Below are 16,864 nucleotides of genomic sequence, written 5' to 3' on the forward strand. Positions count from 1 at the left end.
TTTAACACAGATAACCTTAGAATTTATTTCATTTTAAATCATTCACAACTTTTTGCTTTGTATAAAATTTTCATGTCTGGAAATCAAGAGAAATTAAAATTTTAAAACACACCCTTAAAAACATATATAATAGGGCTTTGTACCTTAAACCATCCACATTGTAAAATACAAGCGTTGTGGAAATGTGACTAATGATCCAGTCCTTTAACCAAATATAATAGGACTACTGAGAAGCTTTATTACTTTGTAGAATAGCTTTCTTCTCACTCAAATTCACGTAATTGATGCAATATTACTCTGCGATACAGCTTATTCATTAGAGAAAGTTCTTTTAAAAAACTGATTGTAGACTATTTTAATTTTTAAAAGTTTTATTTCCACCAGAAAATTTGTTTTCTTTAAAAACCACTTTTACCTTTTTATTTTTCCTTCCTTCATAAATTAAAAATATGCTTCACATTATAATATCAGCAGCATTTCTCCAATGTCTAAGACTTCATGGGCCATCATCCTAAAAAGATAATTATTACAATTGCTCTATCCTCACTGTAAGGCTTTCTTTACTCTTTCTTTACCTTCCCACACCACGTAACTTGGCATAAATGGAATTGGAACACAAAGACTTGGTCAAATAGATGGTTAGAATTATAAATAGGTAGGAGAGTATTTGTTTGGGTTTAGAAGTAAGATTGGAAGCAGTGTGATAAAGCTAAGATACATCAGTTGAAGCAAAAAGCAGAGCTGATGACAAGAGGTGCTCTGTTTTATGTTCCAGGGTTTAAGATTTTAGGGTTATACATTTAAAAAAGTCATTCTCATGATTTTAGAGATTTCAGGATTTTGTAAAAATTTTGTTGTAATATATAAGTATGTCGAATACAACAAATGAGGGAGGGGAATAACCATGAAAATAAAATATACTTTCTCCATCACTTTTAAGTGAGCCAATTATTTAAATTATATATGTCTGATTTGGGGACCACTTTAACAAAGGATATTGTACAGAGAATTTCTGATCTGACCTGAACTCTACAAGTAAGTGGAGCTATTGTCCTATGTAATCAATGGAGACATATGTTTGACTAATAAGTAGGCACATACTACAAGAAAGTAAAGAGAAGCCAGACAGGGGTCACTGCAGCTAGACTGTGTTCATGGGCTATGAAAGGCTTACCAGATAAGGTATAACTAAGATGAAAGATAGGCTATAAACAGACTCCTCCTTGGTGTTAATCTGGATATCTGTCATTTGATTCTGATTTTCTGCATGCCATGGAAGACACTAGGTCATTCTCTCACATGGTACAAGTTGGAAGAAAAATCACATACCCAAGCATAGACATGATTCTACTTTCCTTCTTTCCTAACCTCTTTATGTAGGGTCAAAGTTGGCAGAAAATAGCCTGGATTCTAAAGCCCTTCAGCCTTTTCTGTATTCTCTGTGATGGAGAGACAGGCAGCTACTGGATTCTGGAAGGGATGCTATTGTTTGGTGCCTTTCACAAGCGCATGGCTTAAAACTAAGCAGAGCCAGGTCAGTGCTGAAGATTGTGTGGGACCTTTGCTCTCACATTAGGCATCACTGAGTGAAATGAAAGATGAAATTTATTCACATAAACAATAATTGGAATAACCAATTAAGTATATTTTTTCTAATTTCTTGGTAAGTAGATATTAAGGGCTGAATATACATTAAATAAAACTGAGTATCAAGAATATGCATTTCTATGTAAACATCATAAGACTAAATGGTATTTTCACATATATAATTAAATAGTAATATAATATTTTAAATGCTCCACTTTTAACTTGCCTTGAAATTAGAACAACTGACAACAGCTTAACCAGTATTTCTACCCAGAACAATATATACTTGTCAAGATGTTGACTGTTAAGGCTTTGCTCTGGCTCTTTGGTCTAAATTATACCTAAATCAATTCAAAAGAGTCAAGAAAGAAATAGCACAGATTTGCTGAATGTCAAATCATATCATATAATTTAAATAAAATCCACTTTCAGCTTTAAATCAGGTTAGCAGTCTCTGGTTGAATATAAAAGATATAAGACATGCATTTAGACTGCTTAGTCCCAAATTCTAACTAAATGAACCATATAGATAGGAGAGTATAAATTCCCAAAAGCAAAGAATAGGAAAAAAGGTGACAAGAGAAAAGAGATTTCAACAAAATTTGGAAGACACTAAGTATACAGACAAGCAATAACTTTTTTAGGTTTCAGCTTTCTTTGCTAAGCTGGATCTATAATAGGAGGAACCTAGTAAAAAAGACAATTTATTCAATTACATACCCAGGAAATTGGGAATCAGACATAGTGAGTACCTCTGAAGGCAAGGCTGCAGAATGGATGAAAACAGAATGATTGGCTGATCTGGACTTCCCAGATCTTTTGTCTCACCTAGTTACATAGTTTAGATGATGGTCCTTCCCCAATTCTGTTAGAATCCAAAAGAACTAATGTTAAACCAGAAAAGATTGGGCTTGGGAGTACTAAACAGAACTTGGGGTTACAATGAAGAGCTGAAAACAAGGGAAGGTAGTACAGAGACTCACATTTAAATTACTGCCTGCACACTGAATACTGAGTCTCTAAGTCTTCTTCCCTAATCAGCTACTACAACACTGGCTGTCAGACATTCCCCCAAAGATAAGAAAATGCACAAATATTTTCTGGAAAAAATGATAAGCTCAACAACCTGCAGACACTGATATTTAGAGGTTCCTCCCAAGAATGCTGTCAGGCCCTGGCTGGGTAGCTCAGCTAGTTAAACTCAAGGTTGCTGGTTCGATCCCTGGTCAGGGCACATATAAGAATAAACTAATGAATGCATAATTAAGCGAAAAAATGAACCAATATTTCTCTCTCTCAAACCAATAAATTAAAAAAAAGTTTTTTTAAAAAAAGATTGCTACCAGGTCTCCAATTCATCCAATAAAAATCCCACCAATCAATAAACTCCCGCCACTTACAAAAAACTTCCAATATTTTCATACCACCCTCTTGAAAATAAACAAATACTCAAAGATCATGAGCCTTCTGAGAACAAGCTATAATAATAAGAATGTAATGTGTTAATTAGACTGGATAGCTGAACAACTTCTAGATGAAGCTGTGGTGGTGGGGGCCAAGGCAGAAGTGGTTATGGGCGATCAGGACAGCAGGGGAAGGTGGTTAGAGGCAATCAAGCTGGCAGGGGAGGGCGGTTAAGAGTCAATCAGACAGGCAGGCAGAGGCGGTTAGGGGCAATCAGGCAGGCATGTAGAGTGATTAGGGGCTATCAGGCAGAAACGCAAGTGGTTAGGAGCAATGAGGCAGGCGAGTGGTTAGGGGCAATCAGGCAGGCAAGCGATTAGGAGCCAGTGGTCCCAGATTTCGAGAGGAATGTCTGACTGCCAGTTTAGACATCCCCAAGGGGTCCTGGATTATAAGAGAGTGCAGGCTAAGCTGAGGGAGACCCTCACATCAGTGCACAGATGTTGTGTGCCAGGCCTCTACTCTTTAACGAAAGTGTGATTAAAACAAAAAGGAAGAGAGGGGAACTCAAAATAAACAATGCAAGGCTCAAGTTAAAATGTTAAATATATTAATATCCTATATAATAAAAAGGTAATATGCAAATTGACCGTCACACCCTCACACAAAGATGACTCCCTCCATATGGCCACAAGATGGCCTCCACAGGATGGCCGGCAGGGGAGGGCAGTTGTGGGTGATCAGGCCAGCAGGGGAGGGCAGTTAGGGGCAATCAGGCCAGCAGGACAAGGGAGTTGTGGGCAATCAGGCCAGCAGAGGAGGGCAGTTCAGGGTGACTGGGCCTGCAGGGAAGGGAGGACAGTTAGGGGTGACCGGGCAGGCAGGGGAAGGCAGTTGGGAGCGACCAGGCCTGCAGGGGAGGGTAATCGGGCTGGTAGGGGAGCAGTTAGGCATTGATCAGGCTGGCAGAGGAGTGGATCAGGCTGGCAGAGGAGTGGTTAGGGGGTGATCAGGCTGGCAGGCAGAAGCGGTTAAGCGCAATCAGGCAGGCAGGCAATCAAGCGGTTGGGAGCCAGCAGTACTGGACTATGAGAGAGATCCCAGATTAGAGAGGGTGCAGGCTGAGCTGAGGGGGATCCCCCTCCCCCACAGTGCACGAATTTGTGCACCTGGCCTCTAGTACTTAGAAGTAAAAAGATATTATACATCCATGACACATGAGTGCTATGGAAATGAAACATTCAAAGAAAAAGCTCCTAGTCATTAAAAAGATAAGAGTTGTCACAAAAATTTCAACAGAAGGGTTAAAAGAGAAAATTAAGAGAAAAACAAAAAATACAGGATAAAATAAAAGGGGAGATAAGAAAATTAAAGAATCATTCAAAGAAATCAAACATCTGACTAACAAAGAGTTTCTGAAAACAAACAACAGAAAACAGAGAATCTTACCAAAGAGATAATATAAAGCTATGGATAAAATAGCAGACTAATCACATCTGCTTACTTTTGTCCTCTCTCCAATCCAAACCAAAGTGATGGCAAAAGAATGTTTCTGTTTTTAAGTACATAAATACAGTGAATGAAAGGGGAAAAAAAGCAGTAAAATTTTGGAAACTAGAAAGCTGGCAGATAAGTGGAAAATGACTAGAGAGAATGAAGAAGCTTAATCAGAAAGCCAAGATGCAATCTGATTTTACTTGCAGAATTCCCAGAAAGGATTGAGGAACTGATCAGATCAGGGTAAAAGTGTTAATGCATGTAGGTGTTGTTGGTGGTATTAGGAAAAAAGCACTACTAAAAGTAATTACTTTAAAAAAAGTAATGAGTTAAGATTTCCTCGCCTCAAAGAAGTCTGGAGATTTATGCTTTGGTGAGGATCTCTGGCCTATCCAGATCAGTGGTCGTCAAACTCATTAGTCAACAGAGCCAAAAATATCAACAGTACAATGATTGAAATTTCTTTTGAAACTTCTTCTAATGCCACTTCTTCAAAATAGACTCATCCAGGCCATGGTATTTTGTGGAAGAGCCACACTTTGCCGACCACGGATCCAGGTGATTTAACAAATTGCTTCACATTTGCTCAGTTTCCATTCAGTCTTTTAGTGTCTCACACTTAAACAGGCAAATGTCACCAGATCTCTCTAAGAAGTCTTTAACATGAAAGATAGTAACCAAACCAAACAGGAACAAATTAGAGGGAAAAGATACTTGGCATAAAGAAAATCTTTATAAAATCTATCAGTATCTCAAATAGACAAAAGACAATGTAATCATAAAAATAGACACAAGACAATGTAATCATAAAAAAAACTTCCATAAAGTAGGGGAGGAGAAACAAAAGAAGATCTTGAAAATTAAAAATTATAGTGGAAGTTAAAGCACTGGGAAGGTTGAGAAAATCTCCCAGAAAATTACAAAATATATAAAAACAAAAACATAAACACACATGAGAAAACCAGTCTTAGACAACCAGTGTGGGAGGTAATAGTACACTACATAGGCATAAGTAAAACTGACTACTGATTTAACAACACAAAAAGTCTGTTTACTTTCTGGAAACAGAAGGAAAGAAAAAAAGGAGAAAGGTGCAATAGTATCTAAAATTAAAGAATACCATTATCACTTAACATTTAAACTTATGGAAGAAATCCTAAAAGAGGTAAAGGTGGCTCGACATGAAACTCAGAAAAGGAAAGGCAACTGCCATCTTTTCTTGCATTTCAATTTTTTTTAAACATTTACCTCTACTTTGAATTTTTTCAATTAAACAAAGAGGATTTCAACAAAGAAAACTTCTCTAATGATCTACATTATTTTTTAAATGAGATGAGATTTAATGGTGTTAGCTACAAGAGGAAAACAAATTCATAAGTTGATATTATGTTTTGAAGGATACATTGCAAAAGACAAAACAAGCAGGCACCAGACTAAGCTGATATTCATTTCCTGAGTGGGCTTCATAAAAGTGTAGTAGACTTCAGTTACTAGATACACAACTGTAGCAGCCACAGTGAAATCCACCAGCCACTGATACTCTGGAAAGTAATGCAACGCTGAAAAATAAAGGTTAAAAAAAATAATTTTTACTTAAACTTTCATAAACAGCTTAGAAAGGGTTTATGTATAATTAACTATAATCATACTAGACTTTATTCTATTTGGTGTTTTGCAATGTAAGGATTACAAATTTGAGAATCTAAAAAGAGATCAAGAAGGTTGGTATCCAAAACTAAATTTTAATACCACCTACATGAAATTAAAATAAACCTGAAATGATTACAAAAAATTATTTAAATTGTTAAAAATATGATTGTAAAATGAGTTGGTATTTTCTTAGCTGATTAGCTCTATTTTACAGAAGTTATAAATCAAACTTACTTATAAAGAATCTAATCTATATTTTAGAACAGTGATTTTCAACCTTTTTCATCTCATGGCACATATAAACTAATTACTAAAATTCTGCAGCACATCAAAAAATATATATTTTTTGCTCATCTGACAAAAAATATGTATATAATTTTGATTCATTCACATCGGACAGCTATTGTCATGTTGGCTGTTGTTATTTCCTCATTTGACAATCTAAGGGAAAAGAGGTCAGTGCCCCAGACTAAATAGGTATAGCATGTTTTAAAAATTCTTACAGCACACTATTTGAAAATCACTGCTTTAAAATACAATCTAATGTAGACTACTACAGCTTTACTTATATTAATTTCTGTGAGGAATGCTAAACTTTATGTTATAGTTATTAATTGCACTAATAGAGGAATAGTAATTTTGAGTTACTGAAGGTTAAAATAATAAATTAATCTACTTTTTAATAAGTTATCTGCTCCTGAAAGAAAAGCTGATGAAATAAATGCCTGTCAATTTTCCATGAAACCACACACTTTCAACAAACTATTCCATTCTTAAGGGTTTACATTAAAATTAGCATTCTCTGAAAGTATAAATTATTCCTTCTCCCTTTTCATTTCAAATATTCTGGTTTACTTCTGCCAGAATATAGTCCAAAATATCAACATTTTATAGAAGGCCTCCTAAAAAGGTGGAAATAAAGCACGTACATAAACATTAGTCTGTATGTTCTCACTGGAAGATAATAAAATGACTTACATTGCTTTGGAAAATCTTTAGTTATAAAATGTAATGCCTGAGGCTATTTTAAAATTATACTTTTATAGAAAAAGTATTTCAAAAATAGCACTCAAAGTAAGACTTATTTAAAATATCAAAGTCAAACTAACCAAACTTACATCATCTCTATCAGCTAATAGCAAAAATTACAAATCCTTTTATGATTGAATAAATTTTTTATTTGGTTCAAGTTACTTTAATTGCTTTAGGTTTTTTTTTAGTGTGATGTTTATATTATGAACATCAGTATAAAAAATCTACCCTAAAGTGGTTGCAGGATTCCTGCCCTCTTTCCCTCTCTAAAGTCATGCAGTTAAGCCTTCTGAATTACTTTCTGGAAGAAGAACAAGGAAATGGATGAAACAGACAGACAGTTATCTGTTGTCAATTTTTATTAACAAAAACTGAAGTAAGTCTTCTAATTCTCCATGCCTGCCCACATGCACACAAGGTAAGCTCCAGGGAACTTAACAGCAAACAGCCAAGTGACATTCAAATGATCTTATGCTCCTTAAGAGGAACTTATAATGAATATATGACACAAATTGAGAGATATTTTTAAGATAATTATTCAGGTATCAATAAGATATACATTGAGCAAAAGTACAAATTATGCATATTCTTTACTATCTATTTAATCCAAGTATTATATTCTTCTTTTTGTATCCAATAATATAATTATATACCTCACCTTTTCATATGATATTGAAATCGAAAGAAAATTTAAGGGTTTATCAAGTCCAGTAATTTTCATTAAGCTCTTGAGTACCTAAAGTTCAGGTAAAAAAAAACTTTCTACTTTTACCTACACACACAAACATGCATTCACAAATAAATATTGTATATCAATATAAACATAAATAAAACATCTCCCTTGTTATATTGATGAAGTGAAATGCTCTTGATATTTTGTGGCCAGTTGTTAAACTAGTATTATTTGCAATTAGTTCTCGAAACTGTATAAGTAAACAAATCACTGATAAAACTGTGTGTTGAAGCCCATTACCCTAATTTCAATTTTTAAGTTCATTAATAATCTAGTTCTCACTGTTTCTGCCACATTCAGTGTGTAATCTGGTCCAAGTTATTTAGCCTCTGTATAATGATGGGTTTTTTTATGTGTTGTTTTTTTTTTAACTTTGATAATATATACCTCACAGAATGTAAGGATGTTAATGAGGATGAGTTAATATAGGTAAAGCACTTATAACAATGGCTGATAATATGGAATTTTAAGCTGTTATTAAAGCTAATTAGTTGATAAGTATTTGATAATGTTAGTTATTGGTAAAAGTGATAAAGTATGTACTAGAAACCGGGATATGCATATATATTCTTGCATTTATACATGTGCACGAACATTTTATATAAGTAAGGATACACACAAGATAGTAAAACTAATGTGACAATTAATAAAAGAAGCCAAAGTGCTTTTAAATGTTTTAAATTATGCATGAAAAATAGTGTAAAAGAAAAAAGGATGGCATAACCAGTCTTCATGCTACTAGACAACTGACTTAAATTATTTTTCACTGACATTTTTGGGTCCTAGGACACTCTTTCACATATAGACATAAAATCTTTGTAGATGTAGAATTCACTTTCAAATATATTGAAGCCATTTTAAATCACAAAGTAATTTTATACTTCATAGATGCTAGATGAATCTGAAGGTTTTTCTGGGATGGTAAGATTTAATATAAGCAGCAGGGCCAAATTATATAACGATATTTTTATTCAACAGTACCAAAAAATATATTTTTTAAAAAAATACAGGTTGTCCAGCTGGTATGGCTCAGCAGTTGAGCACTGACCAATGAGCCAGGAGGTCACAGTTTAATTCCTGGTTAGGGCACATGCCTGGATTGCAGGCTCAATTCCCAGTAGGGGGTGTGCAGAAAGCAGCAGATCAATGATTCTTTCTCATCATTGATGTTTTTCTTTCTCCCTCTCCCTTCCTCTCTGAAATCAATAAAAAACATATAAAAAATTCCAAACACATTATTTTAACTCCTCACTACTTCTCAAACCTGCTCAAAAATCAGAACCACTTTGAACATTTAAAAAAAAAAAAACAAATTCCCATGACCCACTTTATCTCTAACTGTAGATATGAGAATTCTTTATTTTTAAAGAGCTGCTCAAGTGATTCTGAGGTACAGTCAGGTTTGAAAGTCAGTGTTCTGATTATCACATTAGACGACTTTCTCTTCTAGGACTGAAATAATTTCATTTTAAATTTAATATCACTATAGTTATTATATATTATAATTACTAGAGGCCCAGTGCATGAATTCATGCACGAGTGGGGTTCCTCAGGGTGGCCTGTGGGATCGGACCCCAGATCACACAACCCTGCCTGGCACCACCCCCTTACCTGCTCCACCATCCTGCCTGCAGGACAATTGATCAGGACCCCCAACCCAGCCTCCTCATGCCTGGGAGTCAGGAGCCCTCCCGCCCCCCCTCACACCTGCCGTGGCCTGGCACCTCACTCTCACCTGCTCCACCATCCCACCACAGTCCCACTCTAGTCGGGGCCCATCGGGGCCAGCAGAGCCTCCACTGCCAGTGCCAAACCTTGCCAATGCCCACCATGTCCCGTGCCGCCCCTAGTGGTCAGCTCATGTCATAGCAAGCAGTCAAACACCCAGTCGAACAATTTGCATATTAGACTTTTATTATGTAGGATATATACTTGACATACATGACTTATTCAGATATACCCAATGGGTAAAAAGTAAATCTTGAAGAAGTAAAATGTTCTATTCCTAATCCAGTTTATTATTCTAAAATCTCTTTTCTACTAAATGTGAGCATAAAGTCGAATTACTGCAAATATAGATAATTCAATATAAATATGCAAATGCATTTCTGCAAGCCACATTATAATAAACAGACTAGGATAGATGGCAAAAAGTCTAGAATTCAAAATAATGAACACTGATCTCAGCATGAACAATGTGTAACAAACTTGTATAAAGTCAGCCTCAGCTAAAAAATGGGAAAGTAATGCTTACTATAAGTTAGGTGAAAAGTGAAATTCAATTCAAATGAAGTCATTTTGAGCTTCTAAGTCCTGAGAAAGATTTCATATTCTGAATAATTAACTTAATGATTAGAAAAAGATACAAAAAGTCTAGCCACAATAGATAAATAAAAGTACTTTTACTAGCATAATATAAACCTGAGATTTACAGAACACTTTACCGAGATTTTCCTTACCAAAGGTATCCACTTCTGTAACTGACTTTGTTTCTAGATGAAGGTCAATATCTTTTGGAATGGTTAGTGGTTTACTTTCAATGTGTCCATTATATTTCCTATAAAAATCAGGCAAGTGAAACAAACAAAAAAAAGTTACCTACCCAAGTTTTGTATCAAACCAATTACAAATGCAGTTTGAAATTTCAGTGAAAAAGAAGAATTTTTAATAAGTCATCAAAATGAAGGTAAGGTACTCAAAATAAGTTTTTAAAAGGGGGACTATAAAATATGGATGTAAATTATTATATGTGAAAATACAGATTGTCAGGAAAAGGCACATTAGTGATGGAAATAAAATCTTAATTGCTAGTTTAGCATTTCACCCCATTTCTCTTACAATCTCCTGGAGATTTAAAGACAACCTAACATCTTTTTTAGGGACAAAGCAAAAGCAATTGAAGACAAAATTCATTCTCTTTATAATTATACATGTATATACACACAGAGACATATAAGCAGATCTGTAGCTATAAACATGTCAGAGCTATAGAAATATATTAAGACTTAGGTGCACGAGAAATTGAGAAACATGAAAGGTCAACTAGGTTGCTTTTACTAAGAATCACAAAAGGAGGGAACCACAGAAATCTTCAGGTGCACGCATGTGTATTATTCCCAAATTTAATTTTTAAAGGTGTGTGTATGTATGTGTATGTATACATAAAAGTAATAAACTAAGTTTCAATAACATTAATTATAATACCAAGAAACAATTTTGCATTTATTCTCAACTAAGTATAAACTGGGGAAATCTCAGTAAAAATATTAATTTATGTCAATAAATTAAATAATTATTACTGCTAGAAACAAAGTGTCATTTGGTGTACTTTTTTGTAAATGTAAAGCATTTTAACATACAAAAACTACTGTAAAAACAATAAAATTATTGAATATAGGCATACAGTAAAAATTAAATGTTTGAAAAATGAATACTATATTACATAATTAAATTTTACAAATGTTGAACATGGTAGCTATGAATAGGTAAAGGTGGTTCCAAATAAATGTAGAGTGTGGGAGGCTGATAACGAGATGAAAAGGGACATATATAACACTTTCAACAATAAAGAATTTAAAAAAAAGAAATGTTGAAACTAAAATAACCTGGATTAATCCTGACTCTTAGTAAGGTTATAGGAACTTGCTTAACTCACTTAACATCTCTGATCAACAACTTACTCATTAGGTACAATTTAAATTAAAATAATAGCATATATTCAGGAATGTGTAGATTAAGTTAAACTGTTTAAAAATTCTTTGGCAATTATAATATTAAGCAGAAATATTAAAAAAAAAAAAAAAAAAAATAGCCGAAACCGGTTTGGTTCAGTGGATAGAGCGTCGACCTGCAGACTGAAGGGTCCCAGGTTCGATTCCAGTCAAGGGCATGTACCTTGGTTGCGGGCATATCCCCAGTGGGGTGTGTGCAGGAGGCAGCTGGTCGATGTTTCTCTCTCATCGATGTTTCTAACTCAATCCCTCTCCCTTCCTCTCTGTAAAAAAATCAATAAAATATATATTTAAAAAATAAATAAATAAAATAACTTGGAATTCAGAGAAGGAGGGTTTACACTTAATCTAAAGAGCCTCAAGGTTTATTTGTAATTCATGTTTAAAGAATTTTTAGCCCGGCTAGTATAACTCAGTGGTTGAATATCGACCCATGAACCAAAAGGTCCCCAATTTGATTCCTGGTTAGTGCACATGACTGGGGTTGTGGGCTTGATCCCTGGTGGGGGGCATGCAGGAAGCAGCCAATCAATGTATCTTTCTCTATCTCTCTCCCTTCCTTTCTCTCTAAAATCAATAAAGATATATTTAAAACATTAATAATAAATAAATTTTTTTGAATTTTTTAAAATGTTCTCATTGACATTTTATAGTATTAGAATAACAACTTCAAGTCCTAAGAAGTCTTCCCCATCCCCAACTGAGGAATCTAAAACTAAGGCCCATTCAGAAAGACTAATTAACAAGCACTTTCATTGAGAATGCTATTTAAATAGAGATATAAAATATTAAAGCTGAAAGGATTCTTCAAAATTAGTTTGGTCCTTCTATTTCACAGATGAGGCTGCTGTGGTCCATTCAGGTTAAGATTTTTCTTTATAAAATTTAAACATCAAAATAATAATTCAGCAGCTGAATGGAACCTAATAAGTTATCTTATCTACTCTTTAATGTAAAAAATGAGGAAACAGAAGTCAAAAGCATATGAATTTCCCAATATCAACAGAGTGGTAGCAAAAGATGGGAAGGCGTCCAAACTGGTATCTTTATTTTTATTTTATTTTATTTATTTTTTAAAATATGTTTTATTGATTTTTTTTACAGAAAGGGAGGGAGAGGGATAGAGAGCCAGAAATACCGATGAGAGAGAAACATTAATCAGCCACCTTCTGCACACCCCCCACAGGGGATGTGCTCACAACCAAGGTACATGCCCTTGACCGGAATCGAACATGGGACCCTTCAGTCTGCAGGCCGACGCTCTATCCACTGAGCCAAACCGGTTTTGACCTAACTGCTATCTTTAACTGACTTATATAAAGACATGGATTATGAGTCTTCCCCATCAATCCCAACACTGAATTTTAATATGATGGCTATTTGTTTTCATTACTGAAACACAAAAAATATAGCTGACTATTCTTAGGTATAATAATCACTTTTGTCCTTACATATTAGATTATCACAAAAGGTATTTTCTTAGAGGGTGAGTCAATATTTTAGATCATGGACTTTGAGCTCAAGCTTATAAACTGTTTACGGTGTAATTAGTAAATGTTCCTTTAACCAATGTACAAAAATGTACTTACATAAACTGTATCAAATATTTACAAATTCAACAATATAACTTACCTATCTTTTTTGCTTTTCCCTTTTTGCTGCTTCCCTGCAAGTATTCTTAATTCTTCTTCTGTAGGATGTTGATACCACCTTAAACTAAGAAAAAGAGGAATCCTTTTAAATAAAGTAATTAAAATCACCAAAATTATTCACTTGTTCTATAAATATTTACTGAGTTTTCTATTTGTGGAGAGTTTTCTATTAGAGTATCAGGTGAAAACTCTAATCTGATACTAACGGATGCTACTGCTTAAGCCTTAAAAGGATTTATTTAGATTCAAATCTAGCAAAAGCCAAGCACTTACTAGATAGATGCCAGACCTGGAAGTGTTGTTTGTTGGTATATTTCTCACAACAATGTATTAACATACATTAAGATGATACTACAGGCTTACTATTGAAAGTAAATGGAATAAACTGCAGGCAAGCTGCAGCAGCACATTGGACTTCTCTACCCACCCCTTCATTTACACAAAAGGAACTGAAAAAAAAGAGAGTCCTTTGAGTGCTCCCCAAAACACAAGTGGTCTTTGCTTTGCTTTCCTTCCTTCAATTTAGTTGGAGAATTATCAAATTTTATGTGTATAGAAATTAGAGTAAATCGCTGTTATTCTTTACACTTTCTCTCTCCACCCGCCACCCAAGATCCGAAAGGAAAGAAGGCTAAGGGGAGAAAGGTTGTGCCAGCCCCTCCTGTCATGAAGCAGGAGGCCAAGAAGGTAGTAAATCCTGGGTTGGGAAAAGACTCAAAGAGTGTTGGCAGTGGACAGGACATCCAGCAACAAAGGGATCGCAACTGCTTTGTCAAATGGCCCCACTACACTCGGCTGCAGGGACAAAAGGCTATTCTCTGTTAAGGGTCTAAAAGTGCTTTCTGCCATTAACCAATTCACTCAGGCCCTGGACCACCAAACAGCTACTCAACTGCTAAAACTGGCCCACAAGTACAGACCAGAGACAAAGCGAGAGAAGCAGCAGAGACTGTTGGCAAGGGCTGAGAAGAAAGCTGCCAGCAAAGGGGCTATCCCCACCAAGAAGCCACCTGCCCTCGAGCAGGGGTTACCACTGTCGCCACACTGGTGGAGAACCAGAAGGCCCGGCCGGTATGATCACACACACTGTGGATCCATCAGATGGTGTCTTCTTGTCTGCCCTGTACCGTCTCTCTGGATACTTTCCTAAGCACATTCTGATCCCACCTTTAGTTATTATATTTTTCCATAATGCAAATCTTACCAAGAAATATGCCTGTTTAAATCCTTTCTAGGACTCTTCACAGGGTGGAGCAGTGAGTAAAACAGCTAGACAAGGACTCTACCCAAGGTTCTATTGTCATAAAAGAGAAACAGTTTTGCAAGAGCTTGCAATTTTTCAATTACAAAAAAATCTAGATTTTTAAAATGAAATATGCCAATTAAAAAAATATTAGCAATTGACTTGCTGTTTTTAAAAACACTGCAGAACTGACAATTTGAATAATGACTGGAAATTTGATGTTAGAAATTTTTTAGGTGTAATAATGCGATAATAGTAATTTTTAAAAAGCTCATATAATTTAGAAATGTATACTGAAATATCTATGAAGTAATATTTGCTACAAATAATATGTTTAGAGGAGAGAAGAGATGAAAAAACTGACAACCAGCTATTAATTGTGATGAGTACATAGGAGCTCATGATATTCATTATATAGTCATTATATTATTGTTTACTCTTTGTATGTTGGAAATTTTCCATTGAAATTAAAACACATAAGGCCCAAATATGTTTAGGTTTTGTGACCTTCTGTTCCACAGCATTTCGTTACCTGCTACTTCACTGGATCCACCTTCAACGATTCCCCTTTTGAACATGACAATCTATCTAGACTAAATGACAATGTATTTCACAGTGTTTCATTCCTGGTATTTTAGCATTCCTGGTTCTACTTTTAAACACCTATGTACCTATCTGGCAAACTCCACTTTTACCTTTTACTGTTTATAAGGCAGTCTCCCTGTGATAAAATAAAGAATGTATCTGATTACTGTCCCCAGTTCTTGGCACAAAGCTTCAAAAGCCCTTGGGGTCACTGTGGTTCAGATAGCTGGGCATCCTCTGTGCACCAAAGGGCTGGAGGCCTGATCTCCAGTGAGGACAATGCAGGAGGCAGCTGATCAATGTTTTGCTCACATATCCATATTTTTCTCTTTCTCTGGAGATTAATGAAAAGTTTTTAAAAAGCCCTTGGAATTTCCTTAGTAATAGGGGGTGTCTTTGTTATGCTAATGAGGGGACTCACAGTTGCATAACAGCTTCAGGTTGGAGGCCATTTACCAGAAATAGCAGCCTTGGAGAAGAAAGGTAGCTAGAGATTTAACTTCAAGTATGAGATTGACACCTATGTGACCAATCATACCTCTACAATTGAACATCAAAAATCTTTAGAAGCTGAAGTTCAGAGGAGTTTCCTGGTAAGTCAACATCATGATGTGCCAGGAGGGTGACATACCCTGGCTCTTTCCCAAATGTAATATATATATATATATATATATATATATATATATATATATATATATATATATATATATATATATATAAATAAAAGCCTAAGCGACCAAACGACCAGCCAACCAGTCGCTATGATGCACACTGACCACCAAGGGGCAGATGCTCAACGCAGGAGCTGCCCCTGGTGGTCAGTGCGCTCCCACAGGGGGAGCACCACTCAGCCAGAAGCTGGGCTCCGGGCTGGTGAGTGCAGCTGCAGTGGCAGGAGCCTCTCCCAACCCCTCGGCAGCACTAATGGCTCCTTCCTGGCTGCCTGCTGCTTGGGGCACTACATCCCCCAAGGGGTCCTGGATTGTGAGGGGGCACAGGTCAGTCTGAGGGGACCTCCCTACCGCCCCCCCCCCGCCCATGCACTAATCCATGCACCAGGTCTCTAGTACTATATGAACTGTAATACTATAGTACAATAGAACTATAATCATAACTACAACACTTTACTAAGCTCTAGTCATTTTAACAAACTACTTAATCCGAGGGGGTTGTAAAATGCACTTATTTGTAGCCAATAGCTGGTTGTCAGAAGTAGGGTAGCCTGGGTATGCCAAGAACTTGCAGCGGACATCTCAAGCCTGCGTATTCTTACAGAGGATTTTGTCTTTGCTAACTACAGTTAGTGAAAAAATTTAATCAGATCATTTGGGTTAAAATGGAATATCTCACTGACTGAAAAATTCTTGGAATGAAGATTTTTATGTACAGTTACTGGCAGTAAATGCCCAAAAAGGATCACTGAACCAAAATGAATTCATTTCTCCTTTTAAAGATTTTAAAACAAAACATATATTCTAACCAAAAAGTCCCTAAACTATAATTAACATGGGTTAGGAGGCACTTCCTGAAATTTCTACTGAAGTCCAGGCAGGCAGGCAGGTGAACAGCCAGCAGTCCCGGATTATGAGAAGGACATCCCCAGAAGGGTCCTGGATTGGAGAGGGTGCAGGGATCCCTGCCCCCCAGTGCATGAATTTCATGCACGGGGCCTCTAGTCAATACATAATCTTATATGTGTGTTTATGTTATATATTGTTAATTCATTAAGTTCACAGCCAAGAGAGATAAA

The 16,864-nt window shown here is 35.7% G+C and overlaps 1 protein-coding gene across 3 annotated transcripts in view; it reads right to left on the minus strand.

Annotated features, from left to right (window-relative positions):
• TMEM161B (transmembrane protein 161B) overlaps positions 1-16,864 on the minus strand; it is a 56,512-nt gene that overhangs the window by 21,562 nt on the left and 18,086 nt on the right. The window contains exons 3-5 of one of the 3 annotated variants that reach the window (XM_084882022.1): positions 13,267-13,350; positions 10,363-10,460; positions 5,891-6,047 (exon numbers count right to left, since the gene is read on the minus strand). In XM_084882022.1, the coding sequence (XP_084738148.1) occupies positions 5,891-6,047; positions 10,363-10,460; positions 13,267-13,350 (339 nt within the window). Of the gene's footprint in view, positions 1-5,890; positions 6,048-7,828; positions 7,905-10,362; positions 10,461-13,266; positions 13,351-16,864 lie in introns of those variants that run through there. The other 2 variants (XM_084882023.1, XM_084882024.1) reach the window with 2 other exon arrangements.

This window comes from Pipistrellus hanaki (genome assembly GCF_964339955.1).
Source record: "Pipistrellus hanaki genome assembly, chromosome: 4".
NCBI lineage: Eukaryota > Metazoa > Chordata > Mammalia > Chiroptera > Vespertilionidae > Pipistrellus > Pipistrellus hanaki.